The 13,598-nt window shown below is 43.9% G+C and overlaps 1 protein-coding gene across 2 annotated transcripts in view; it reads left to right on the plus strand.

Moving 5' to 3' along the window:
• IL27RA (interleukin 27 receptor subunit alpha) overlaps positions 1-13,598 on the plus strand; it is a 262,144-nt gene that overhangs the window by 152,597 nt on the left and 95,949 nt on the right. The window contains exons 1-4 of one of the 2 annotated variants that reach the window (XM_078685675.1): positions 8,430-8,497; positions 8,978-9,080; positions 10,676-10,808; positions 11,294-11,466. In XM_078685675.1, coding sequence (XP_078541801.1) covers positions 9,005-9,080; positions 10,676-10,808; positions 11,294-11,466 — 382 coding nt within the window. In that variant the 5' untranslated portion in view covers positions 8,430-8,497; positions 8,978-9,004. Of the gene's footprint in view, positions 1-8,429; positions 8,498-8,977; positions 9,081-10,675; positions 10,809-11,293; positions 11,467-13,598 lie in introns of those variants that run through there. The other variant, XM_078685668.1, reaches the window with a different exon arrangement.

Consider the following 13,598-nt stretch of genomic DNA (forward strand, 5'->3'; position numbering starts at 1 on the left):
CAAACATCATACAAGAAGTGATGAGTAGCCAGTGTAATTCCCCCATAATTGGAATCAAGAAACCTAGTGGCAAGTACAGAGTAGTGCAGGACCTGAGAAAGGTAAACAAAATTGTAGTTCCTTGCTGTCCTATTGTCCCAAACCCAGCACTGATTCTGTATCAGATTCCCTGGGATGCTGAATGGTTTACTGTGATAGACCTATGTCACGCATTCTTTTCAATCCCATTGCATCCAGACAGCAAATTTCTTTTCTCATTTGCTTTCAACAGTCACGTGTATGTCTGGAATCGTGTCCCCCAAGGGTACACAGAAAGCCCCTCTATCTTTAATCAGATCTTGAACAAAATGCCTTGAAACTTTAGTCTTACCTAGAAAGTCTGTTTTGGTGCAATACATTGACGACCTCTTGGTGGCGTCCAAAAGTCATAGGGATTGCGTGATTGACACCATTGCCCTACTGAATCACCTAAGTGAAAAGGGACATAAAGTGGCCCCTGAAAAACTGCAGTTCTGTTCAAAATCAGTGAAATATCTGGGGCACCAGATAGAAAAGGGAATCAGAAAAGTCCCCTCAGAGAGAGTCAGAATAATTCAGACGATGCAGTTACCCCGTACTCAGAAAGAAGTCAGAATGTTCCTTGGAGTTGTAGGTTACTGCAGGCAATGGATTGTGGGATTCGCAGTCCATGCAAAGCCTTTGATAAAAATGACAAAGAAAGGAGCACCGGACCCTGTTGAATGGGATGATGAAAGCTTAACAGCATTCACTAAATTACGGGATTGTCTGTGTACAGCCCCTGCTTTGGGAATGCCTGATTATTCCAAGGAGTTTGCTCTATTCTGTGACACACGAGACAATTGTGCATTGTCGGTTCTAACTCAGGAACATGGCTTGACTAGACGCCCCGTGGCATATTTCTCTGCCACTTTGGTTCCAGTGGCTGCTGGATTACCTGGATGTTTGAAAGCAGTGGCTGCAACATGCACAAGTTTAGAACAGAGTGAATCTATTGTCATGGGACATCCTGTAACTGTGTATGTTCCACACGCAGTTGTGATTTTACTAACCAGAACCAAGACTCAGTATCTCACCCCTAGTCGGCTGACTAAATACGAGAGGATTCTCGTGGATGCTGCAAATGTGGCCATCACTCGGTGTAATATACTGAACCCAGCCACTCTGCTCCCTGACTCAATGGTTGTGGAAGACCAGGGAGAGAACGAGCATGACTGCATTGACCTGACAGAATTCAGTACTAAACCCCGCCCAGACAGAAGAAGTGCCACAAACGAATGAAAACAAAAGAGCATTAGAAGAAAGTCAACTAACAGTGCCAACCAAAAGACTCAAGAAAAAGAAAAATATCGAACCAAGATACATTAAGAGACTAAGACTGAGAATAAAAACAGTAGAAGAGAAACTTGCTGACAGAAGAAAAAGCATACGAATAGCGGAACAAGCTGGAGAGAGCTCCAAAAGAAGGAGTGATCGAATAAAAAGACTAAACGAAAAATATCAGGATCCTGAATGGACATACCTGATTCTGGAAAATTTGGAGGATCTTGATATTACTGACGAAAGCGACGGGGAATCGATTGCTGATTACTCTGCAGAGGAAGAGGACGAACCGCCGTGAAATTGCTCAGCATAAAGATACCTGGGCAAGGCCACAAAGAGGGGTTGAAAACTTCTTCTGAGCCAAAATGTCTGATTCAAACGTGAATGGTAGACCTAGCCGCAGTTGTTGCAAAACGTGCTGCAAGGTATGTATATGTAGTATAGTTATAGTTATATTAGTTTGGATAGGACTAACAGTTTTCATTCCTTTTATGGTAAGCAAAAATACTAATATTGACCCTACTCAGACTACCGACACTGAAGAACTGACAACACGAAGTATAGAAAGACGTGAAAAAGCACTCAGACAGACAAAACGAGACTTAGAAGCATCAGATGAGGAAGGACTACATTATCATGGAGTTAAGAACCAGACTCATTTAAATGTTTTCGCAAACCTGTTAGTGCATTATGTAGAATCTATGGAGATAGAAGATTGCTATGTCTGTATGAAGCTGCCGACTTCTGTAGCTGAGGGAGTGACTTACCATCACCTGCCCCTGACATATGGAATTTCCTGTAGTATTTTAGCAAGCTTATTTTACAAAAGAGGACCGTTACAGTACTATTACTCTAACAATGACGTGATCTTTTCTGAACTTCCTATACGTGGAAATCTAAATCCTGTACATACTAAAAGTGACGTTACACGTTATATGGGAGAATACTTTCTGACTATAGGTACCATAGACTTAAATGACGCACACAGGGACAACTTGACCTGTTCATTACATGAACAAGAGAAAATATTTTTGAACATGGCAGAGAAAAGAAGGGAGAGTTTCCAAAGAAAGGCAAATGACAAAAGACAGAAAACCCCAAAATGGGCTGAGGACATGGAAAGCACCTCAAATGGCGGGGCAGGGCCTGCTTTGTTGCTGGATTTCGAAAAGAAAGGGAAACTCTGTCTTCATCGCGAGAAGACTAGTTATTATAATAACATTTTCATTGGTTCCAGTCAATGCGAGCACAATTACAAGGTAATTGGAGTTTGGGGTTTCAAAAATGGGTCAGAACCTGTGTTTCCCGGAATTTATTATGTATGTGGAAACAAGGCTTATTTCAAATTGCCGGATCACTGGTATGGAAGCTGCTATTTTGGCATTGTTTTCCCGAAAATATACCATGTGAATGAAATTGCTGTAAGCAACGAAAACACTAATGGCTTAGTGCGTAGTAGAAGAGAATGCGTAGGTGAAATAATGGGTAGTATTTTTAGTGCACTGATACCTGGAGTGGGAGTGGTTCTGAACACTCACAGAATTAGCAAATTATCCACAATAGTGGATGTGTTGTCTACTGACACGGCTCATGGATTTCTGCTGGTCAATACCGAAATGGTTGCGATCAGATCAATGGTTTTGCAGAACAGACTTGCTCTTGACACCTTATTAGCAAAAGAGGGCGGAGTCTGCCGGATGTTGAAGGCGCAACATTGTTGCACTTACATTCCGGACAAAAGTGTGCAGCTCAAAAGATATGTGAAAAACATTACTAATTTGGAAAAGGAACTCAAACCACTCGAGGTTGACAGTGCCTGGAAGAGACTGGTTGATGGTCTCTCCAAAGTAGGTCATTGGTTTGCTAGCCTAGGTAAAAGCTTATTGTTTAAGGTACTGATGCCAATTGGAGTGATAGGTCTTATCCTATTTCTCATATTCGTCTGTTGCAAATGTCGCAAACACACAAAGAAGTACCAAGTGAATGCGAGAGGAGTGAAACGGAGTGCGGATGAGCTTGAATTAGAAGAAATTAATAATCAGATTTACAAAAGGGTGAAAAATTCTCACCCTACCAAAAATGAGAAAGCGAAACTGAATCGCCTGTTGGAAGAAATAGAAATGTACAAGGTGTGAAAGAAAGTTGGCATCTGGTTCCGTTATTTTATGATGATAGTAAATATCATCAAAGAGGGGATTGATAGAGCAAGATTTCGCATCGCGACTTGCTCGAGTCATGAACCTCGATTCTGTTGTAACCCTATAAACAAATTGTACATTTTACTAATCTCCTTTATTTTTGATATGCGTGTGTAATAGTGAAGCTTGCCTATGTGTTTACTAATACGAATAATCCTTGTCCTTAAAAATGGCCGTCGCTTGGGAATTTTCTACTGCGCATGCGTTAGTCACACTCACGTGACGTGACGTAGTCGGAGTTCTGGTGGGAAAATGTGCGCATGCGTATTTGCCTCTAATATGGCTGTCAGAATACTCACATGGTGAAGCTTGCGCAGATGCTCTCGTGTTATTGTCTGTTGCACTAATTCATAATGGCATAGTATATTTTTATAGTAAGAAGTATAAAGTAACTACTCATGGTATATTGTGAAATCATTTATTTCTATGTTTTAATTTGTTTTCGCGTACTTTTCATGCACCGCGATAACTGGGGGGGTCTAAATGAGACGAGAGCCATCTTGAAGGTCCCTGTTGCGCATGACCGGTATGCGGCTGGTGGCATTGACTAAGTGCCAACTGGAGGTCCCTGCCAAGATGTGCCTGGGAAGATGCACCTTCACCCAGCCGGAGAAACAGAATTTGTACTACACTTGCAACAAATGTATACTCTGCTATTGTATTCTGTGTATTCTCTCATGGGAACCCCAATCTTGCTAGGCGGTACCCTGACATGCAAAATAAGTCTTACAATAGTCTGTTCTGATTGGTGTGTTAACCCATCCTACCTTAGGACCAATCGAAATTTGGGGATTCTGACACTTTGCAACATTTGGGGGTGGTACACGGACCCAGAACCGTATATCTAGCCTAGGTTCAGCTAGAGAAATTGTCCGACTTGTCCGAATAGCTGACCTGTCACTGACCCAACGCACTCAATAGGTGACTGAATATACAGAGCGCTGCGGAGCACTCTGTCCGAATTTGGCCATAGACTAAGGTTTTACTAAACCTTAAGTGCTGGCGGAGCACTTTGCTGGGGAGTTCGCTAACCCAATCGGGGTTCTGACTGATAGCTGCAGAGAGGGTGGAGCGCAGGCGTTGCTTCCGAACTGCGGGTGCTGGTCGTATCCTGGTGGTCCTGTCCTGATCCTAATCTGGGTTTCCTGTCCTGTCCTGGGGTGTCCATTCTGCACCTGCTGTCCCATTGATGACTGCTATTCCGTGGGGTATTTCCTGTCCTTAACTGACCCGTGGCCAGGGTTGGTTTTCGCACCAGTCTAGGTAAATATCTTGCCGAAAACTCTAAACTGCACCTTTCTATTTTTCCGTCTTTGCTTCAATAAAGACATACCTTTGCATATGATAACTTTCCATGCTTTCCGCAACCATTGCATATCTTAAAGCCATTTGCATTTAATTTTATAGCGTGTTCCTATGTTACCCTACCTTTTAGAAATCATTTTCTCCATTGCAGTTTGCAATTTCCTGATGTGGTCTATAATTTTCTCTTATAACATTGACTGAAGTAATTCGCTAGCGTTATAGCGTGTTTCACTTTTCACCCTTACTATAGCGGTTTAGGATTCCTAATTTCCCATTCATATTCATGAAAACTGTTTCCCATAGTATAAAATGTATACTTGCATAACTTTGCCCATTTAAAGATGTCTACTCTTGAGTTCCATTCTTAGCGTGTTCCCTGTAGCACTATTTACAAACTTAGATGGTTGCCCTTACACTTTTCTTGTATGGTTATGTACCTTTTGTTATCCTGATTATCGATTGCTTTTCATCTGTAAGCCTAATGATTTCCAAACTGAATTCTAGATAAAATTCATAAATCTTCCCAGTTGTCCGTGGTCATTTGATGAACTATTAAAGTTATTTTTATGTCGGGTCTTGTATTTTGCTGCCTTTCCTTTTACAGCTAGCTCCCTGACCCATCGTGGTCATAGGTACCCGTAGCGGTGGATGGTAAGTCGGGTACACTGGAAATAATCGAAAGGGACTCATGATTATTGGTAGTGGATTGTAAGGTCATCTGATCAATGTATATGATGAATTGAAGTATATGGGCCCAAAGCATAAGTGGTGAAATTATTGGTCGGGTGACCTGCGATCTCTATCACTGTGTACCAGCAAAATGCTTCCATGTGGAATACTCTGTCACTGTAATTTTAGAGTCTAGAGTACTTGGGATGGTTGCCAAGTGATCAAGGCCAGTTGCTGATGGGTGTCCTGTGGATAGGACCTTTCTCTATCTAAAGCTTGAATAAATAAGTTGATCTACTATCGACTTGTTTCCTGTACTTCTTCACAGGGCGCATAAGTGAAATGGTGTTGGATTTAAAGTCCAACACCTTCACTACTGTTGCACAGACTGGAGTTGGAATAGTAAATAAAACTATTCCAAAATCCAGCACTTCCCTAATGGCTAGAACAGCTTGCTTGCTGAACAAATGTGTGCTAAAGACGCGTTCGTACTATTGACGACTGTCAGAAGGCATGGGTGATAAACGCATGCAGAATACTGTCATACATTCTAATGTGGGTGTGCGCCAAGGAAAAAGTAATGCAGGCCCCCAAAACACATCACCCCCTCTTCGCCTTTATGCAGGGTATAGAGTGAGAGAAAGAAGAAAAATCACTGAAAGACTCATGGACGTGTCCCTAGAAAGTTCTTTAATCAACAGCACACCATATTAATAGGTGTGGTGCCAGGAATCACTCTAAACACCAAGGGTACAAGCGTGCTGTGAAGGTGATACAAATGAAGCAACTGAGATTCATTTATCCTTTAGAAGCTTTAATCTGGTAAACAGCAGAGCTCACAGGAGTGCGTCGTGGCCCTTTAAGAGCCGATTGCAACTGACTCGAGAGAGAATCGAGGAGTTGCGTTCAGATCTCCAACGGAGAGACGCATTAGCATGGGCAAGCAAGTTAAACGCAAACATGTTTACTCACCGTTCCATGAAGACGTATGCACACGCCACCATAGAACGAGAATACCTTTCACAAATGACATAGAAGAAATGCATGGTACATAGAGTAAATGCATGGTACACTACACATGCTTAGAAAGACGTAACAATCTAGCTAACTGGTGAACTCTTACAAGTAATTGAATTCAAAGTCCTCCCTACCGTACATAAAGTGTTCTCGTAAAGAAGGCCCTGGATTTCTTTGAATGTTGTCACTCTGCCAGAAACTTGAGATCAAAGTGCATCTCTTCAATCCACTCTCTGGACATGGGTTTTAAGAAGTGGGGAGGGGGGGGCTAAAGGCAGAAGACATAAGGGGTGCCGCTCTGGTGAGACATGGGCCAACTATTCGGGTAACAATCCAAGTTTCTCTAATGTATGAAAGAACTGAATTTGCCTGTTATTTTAGACAAGTCTTCCACCAGGATCTTTAGTTGGACGACCCCGAGCTCCTTGCAATGCCTGCCATCGTTTTTCACATTTTACGTCAACAAAGTAACCTGGCCGGAGCAACCAGACGAAAAGAATCTGACAGCTATGCCGTTATGGCACAACCGCTCCAAATGATCCGCCCAGATACTACCCCTCTGAGTATTGAAACCAGCAGGCTGGGGGCATGTTTGACTTTGCATGTTCTACACATCCTCTCTGTCTCCAAACGGCAGAATGTACCAGAACCTGTGCCAACATTTTGCAATCCTCTCCACTTGGCTCTATTGGTCTATGATGTAAGGTGCAAACCAGAAGAGCTATAAAGACTAGCCGGCTATAGGATGTCAAGAACAACAACACAGATGCTGTATGAGACCAGTGACAGGATTTTCTAAGGGGACATCTGCTGGAATATGCCAAAAAATGGTACATGACATCGCTGGGCAGTCACTGTAAATGAACAGGAACAGCAAGAACACACCACCATCTGCCAAGCCCATACGTTTTAGGTACACAGACAGTTGGACAGAAACAAACACTCTAGGACAGAAACACCCACTCCAGCCTCTTTAATAAATTCCCCAACTGGGGCACTCAATTGTGATTTTTTCAATAGATAGGAGTGCTGTGAGATGTGTAAATCCCACTCAAAGGGTTTTCTGTCCCCATTCTTTATTTAACAGATGGCTACTTTTGGTCAAATTGGTTTGTATTTGTTGCAGTAAAATGATTTAGAAATTTACTTTTATTCTTGTGCAATGTCAATCTGTCAGATTGCTTTGATTAATAGACTAGAGACAGTGGTGCATTTTTTGTTTGAATGCCGGGAATATGCCCTACCAAGGAAAAAATGGCTCAAGCACTTGTGTCGCCTACTGGGGACCAGGCGCCATAAGGAGGCACTACGTATACTTATGTCAGACTGTCGCACTTTGTATGTTTGCACTCTCTCCAAATTTTTATCATGGGCATGGTCCATAAGAAGCAAAAGGCTAAATGTAACTGTTTAATCTTCCTTTTAACTCTATTTATGCAATGCTTCGCTTAAATGAAAATGAATTTGAAACTTTTTTAATACTGTCTTGAATTAAATTGCTGTGCTATTCTTTTCTTATTTTTAATGTAAATGAATCTATGTATTTTTATTATGAAGCTTTTATGATAACTTTTATCGAAATAAAGCCTTTTTGACTTGACTTGACTTGAAAATAGGGTGACATGTTTTAAGCGTATAAAGTCTTGAAAATAAAAGTCATTTATAGAATGTGGGTGTTAAGGAGCCATGGGTACATCGTCTAGCTCACGTCCGCAGTGTCTTGCTCACGTGTGTGGTGTGATTTCTTGCTTACACTTGTGGCTGCATCGTGTGGGTTTCGTGTGGTGGCAGATTAAGAGTGCTGTGTGTGGTCGGGTCACAGTTTCCTTCCACCATACGGAAGAGTTTATGTGCCCAACCCACAGCTAGAAATAGTACTAGCACTGGGGCTTGCAGTGTACTGGGACCCTATGCACCGTAGCAGCACCTCTGGAACCAATGTGGGGGTGCCCTAGAAGCAGGAAATAGTGAGTCAGACAATCTGTCGTTTGAGATGATATATTGTACTTTTTCTTAATCTAATTGCCAATGCTTTTTGAGGTGAGGCTTGAAGTACAGTGAAGGGTTGCGAGTCTGTTTTGCTCTCCCTCGTCCACTTCTAATAGGTGTGGAGTTGTGCATGGCTCTGTTCTGATAGGACTGCTGCTGTGGGTTTGATTCTGAGCAGACTGGAATTGCTCAGTTAGTTCTCGCAGGGTTGGTGCTGTCGATTTTTGCTCTGCCAGGTTTTAAGTTGGAATCTGAGGGATTTGGGAGTTGTTCGGCTTGGTTCAGAGAGGGTTATAGTTGTTTGGGATTTGTTGTGGAAATGTTGAAGCTATCTGTTTTGGTTCTGAATTGTTGGCATTGCTGAGTTTGAGCAGTTTTGTTTGGTACAGAGAAGAACTTATCTTTTAGATTTGGTTAAATTGTGGCCCTTACACATGCTCAGTCTTTTTCTCTTGCAGGCTGTAGTGAAGCGGCTTCGTTGTGAGATGAAGGTCACTGATGTGGGGCTGGATAGTCTTCGCTACTTCCTATTGCTCTTCCTATCACTATCTTCTCCGAGAGGTAAGTACTCGAGACAGAAGTGCCGTAAGCTGTTTTTATCTCTGACTTTCTCACATGCAGCATCCTCTGTGTCCGAGAGATTGTTCTCCGGTACTTGGAGCTGTTTGTGAACTATTTAAATAACATTGCCCCCTTTCTCTCTCACTCACAGGCCACCTCTTTCTTCCTCTCTTTTAAATTGCCCTTCTCTGGTTTTGTCTCTAACCTTCCCTGTGCCCCTCCTATTCCTTCTTTGCTTTCCTCCTCTTTTCCCCTTTGCCTTTCTATTCTTTCCTCCCTCTGCCTCTACCCTTCGCTCCCCTTTCTTCTTCTCCATCTCTTTTTCTCACACTTACTCCTCCTCTCCCCCTTCTTCCCTTCTTCCCTTTCCCTTCTTTCCTTCTTCCCTCTCCCTTTTATCCTCAGTCTAACTTAATGTGGGCCTCATCTCCGTCTCTCCCTTTTTATTTACCCTCTCTGCCTACTGCCCCCATTCTGTCTCCAAGTCTCTTTTGCCACATCTATCTATCTATCTATCTATCTATCTATCTATCTATCTATCTATCTATCTATCTATCTATCTATCTATCTATCTATCTATCTATCTATCTATCGCCCTCACTCTATCCATCTATCTATCTATCTATCTATCTATCTATCTATCTATCTATCTATCTATCTATCTATCTATCTATCTATCTATCTATCTATCTATCTATCTATCTATCTATCTATCTATCTATCTATCTATCTATCTATCTATCTAGTTTCTTTCTCCTCTTTCTGTTTCTCCCCGGCCCTCTATTACTCTCTCAAGCTCACCTCTGAGTGACAGGAAGTCCCTTGTGTGAAGGCGACCTTCCTGTTCTGAGCCCATCATTCGTTTTATGCGGTTCATGTGCCAGCCTGTATGTGTGCAGGTGCAAAACTGTGAGCATGATGTAAAATTCTTCTGGGGATTCAAGTATTGTTTGGCGTTTTTTAACTATTACATACGATTTTATAATTGTCCAAATGTTTTTTAAACAGAAAGTAGGGATGTGTTGTAGCTAAATGTATGGTCCACAAATCATTGTGTAAAAGGACGTATGTTAGTGTGTGTCTTAATGTGTGTGGTTGCTGTGTGTATGTGAGTCGCCTGTATTACATGAATTATCATCGTGTCGACAACAACAGTTTAGGTGTGGTGTTTAACTACTTGTCCTAAAAGGACCTACAAGTCCCAGTATGGGTACAGTGCAGAAACCAAGGACTGAAAATATATGGGGGACTTACAGTTTTCCTTGGGCGAGCTTGGGGATCTTAGACACACCTACAAGACAAGCTGCAGTCTGTGTTTACTCTCCATAGATGTGCAATGGAAGATCTTAAAGTGTTGGCCACTCCCTTGGCACCTCTTATTTTTTAATTCTTCCTTAAATCAAGGTAGGTCTAGGGCCTGTCTTAGCATTATGTTTGGTAAGTTTGTTGTGGTTACTGTAGGGGTTTTCACATGTATCATGGTACTGGTCAGTGCTAGGAGTGCCACTGCTCAAGTATCAAGTGTGAATGCTCATGTCAATGTTACATGCTAATCTATATGTCAGTGTGTAATGTTCCCTGATCTCGTGGCGCAGGGGGGTGCTATGATCTGCGTGGTCTGCATTGTTTCCGACCGGGTCCGAACAGCGACATGAACTGCACCTGGGCCTACGAGGGAGAGCACAGCGAAGACCCAGTCCTCACACTGTACTATCGCAGCCTAAAGTTGTATGTATAACGCTTGTAGACTCTGCCATTTCTCTTTGGTTTACCCCTCTTCCCTCACGTATCCTGTTCACCTGACCCTTTGGCGAACCCTTGTGTCTGCTTACCACTCCTGTTGTCACCCTTCCACTTCCTGCACACCCAGTCACTGTGGTATCCCTTCCTCTCCTTTACCATCTCTGCACCACCAGGTTTCCCATCTCACCTCCGTAGTGATCCCGCCACCTTTCTGGTTGCCCTACACCTGGGTTGCCTGTTTTTCTCCCCTGAAATCCCTCCACCTCTAAAGGTCTTTTTCCCCACTCCCTCTCCTCCCTCCCCATTTCACTCCTGTACTTCTCTCTGCTTCTTACTGTCTGATATCTTTAGGAAGGATTCACTGTTGATAGTGCACTGTATAGCCATGTGGCAAGACCTACATTGTGACTCGTTTTGGCCACTGCGGTGTGCTGGGCAGTGTAATATCGTCTTCCATCTTTGTGTTCAAGTCACACAGATCAGCTCACTCCAGCCATCTTCTCAGTTCCGCAAGGGCAGAGCTGGGTTACGATTCCACGAGAAAACATGACGTCTCATGACAAGTGTGAGGTGTGGGTTGAAGGTGTTGGCGTCGGCGGGAGAGCAGCTTCACAACACCAGAAGTTCGACCTCCAAGCAGTCGGTGAGCGTATTTTCCTAACCTCTGTTCTAGGCCCACCTGGTTACTGCTCACATAAAAGTGATGGTGGTTTTCTGTGCATTTTCTGTGCCTAATGCATGTGTTGTGCTTGAATGGGTGCCACAATGTGTTTACCTCTGCAAGGGTGTTCATGTAGATGTGGGATACATGGTACGTGCATGCTGAAGGGCCACCAAGAGTGAGTGGGAGCACAGCTATGCTGCTGTGGATGTTTGTCCTCTAATGTGTGCTGCTCTGGCTATAGGTCTCAAAAGAGGTGCATCTACGTAGGTGTGCTTTTACGCACCTATGCTGCCATTGGTGTTTGTGCACACGGGTGTGCTTCCTTAGGTGTGCGCAGCAGTGTTTTTCTCGTGGTAAGCTTGTGTTGCTCTGGCTGACCTTCTGTTAAGCTGAATTGCAGTGGTTGTGAGAATGTGTGTCTTCCGCCAGACTTTCCCTACTCTTTTCTAGACATTCTGGGTTTTATGCAGAAGTAGGGCCAGATCCAATTTGTCAAGGTGATTCGTGGATTATCCTCAGACAGCCTCTCCCAGGCTTCTCTGGTTGATACGATTTGCCCAGCACAACTCAGGAAAGTTAAAGTGTGTTTCAGGTGCAGCGGAGTAAAACCTATTTGACCGAAGAATAGATGACCCCTCAAACTCATCAGACAAGTTCAGCTTTAAAGCAGGCATTAGTGGGAACAAGTGACATGTAGGCTGTCACAGCCACAGAGGATGAGGGCAGTCTGCTGGGAAAGCAATATCTTGTGCTGGCTTGAACACAATGTCCTCTTTTGACCCTGTTGGACCTGCATGTTTTCTTCTGGTTCCCCCAAAACTATTGTTCAGCTGGTGGAAATTTCCAGTCTCCCCATAGCCTGGTAAGAGGGAGCAGAAACTAGACTTGACCTGCAGCTGGTCAAGTCAAGTCAAGTCATAAAATTTGTATAGCGCACTACATACCCAGAGGGTATCAAGGCGCTTAGGGAGGGGAGGAGGATTACTTGTCGAATATCCACGTTTTAAGTTGTTTTCTGAATGCTAGGTGGTTCTGGGTAAGGCGAAGGTGAGTGGGAAGTGAGTTCCATGTTTTAGCCGCCAGGTATGAGAAGGATCGACCTCCCATGGTGGTCTTGTTGATGCGAGGTACAGTGGCGAGGGCTTGGCTGGAGGATCGTAGTTGGCGGGGTGGGGTGTAGAAGGACAGTCGTGAGTTGAGGCATTCTGGTCCGATTTCGTAGAGTGCCTTGTGTGCGTGGGTCAGAAGTCGGAAAGTGATCCTCTTATTGACGGGTAGCCAGTGGAGGTTTTTCAGGTGACCAGAGATGTGTTCGTTACGCGGAATGTCCAATATGATCCTGGCTGAGGCGTTTTGGATTCGTTGGAGTTTTTTCTGGAGTTAAGTGGTAGTACCTGCGTAGATGGTGTTTCCGTAGTCCAGTCGGCTCGTGACCAAAGCATGGGTGACTGTTTTTCTGGTTTCGGTGGGGATCCAGCGAAATGTTTTTTTGAGCATGCGAAGAATGTTGAAGCAGGATGAGGAGACGGCGCTGACTTGTCTGTTCATTGAAAGTGAGGAATCCAGGATAACGCTTAGGTTCCGTGCGTGGTCTGTCGGGATGGGTGCTTTTCCAAGGGCTTCCGGCCACCAGGAGTCGTCCCATGCAGAGGGGGATGTACCTAAGATGAGGACTTCTGTTTTATCTGAGTTCAGTTTCAGACGGCTGTGTTTCATCCATTCGGCAACTTCTTTCATTCCTTCGTGTAGGTTAGTTTTGGCGGTGCTGGGGTCATTGGTGAGAGAAAGGATCAGTTGAGTGTCATCCGCGTAAGAGATGATGTTGAGGTTGTGTTGGCGGGCGATGGCCGCGAGGGGGCTCATGTATACGTTGAAGAGGGTGGGACTGAGTGAGGATCCTTGTGGTACGCCACAGATGACTTCAGTGGCCTCGGACTTGAATGGTGGGAGGCGGACTCTCTGTGTTCTTCCGGTGAGGAACGAGGTGATCCATTCAAGTGCTTTTCCTTGTATTCCGATGTTTCTGAGGCGTTGTAGGAGGGTGCTGTGGCAGACTGTGTCGAAGGCTGCAGAGAGGTCGAGGAGGATGAGGGCGACTGTGTCTCCATTGT

Source organism: Lissotriton helveticus, chromosome 1_1 (genome assembly GCF_964261635.1).
Source record: "Lissotriton helveticus chromosome 1_1, aLisHel1.1, whole genome shotgun sequence".
NCBI lineage: Eukaryota > Metazoa > Chordata > Amphibia > Caudata > Salamandridae > Lissotriton > Lissotriton helveticus.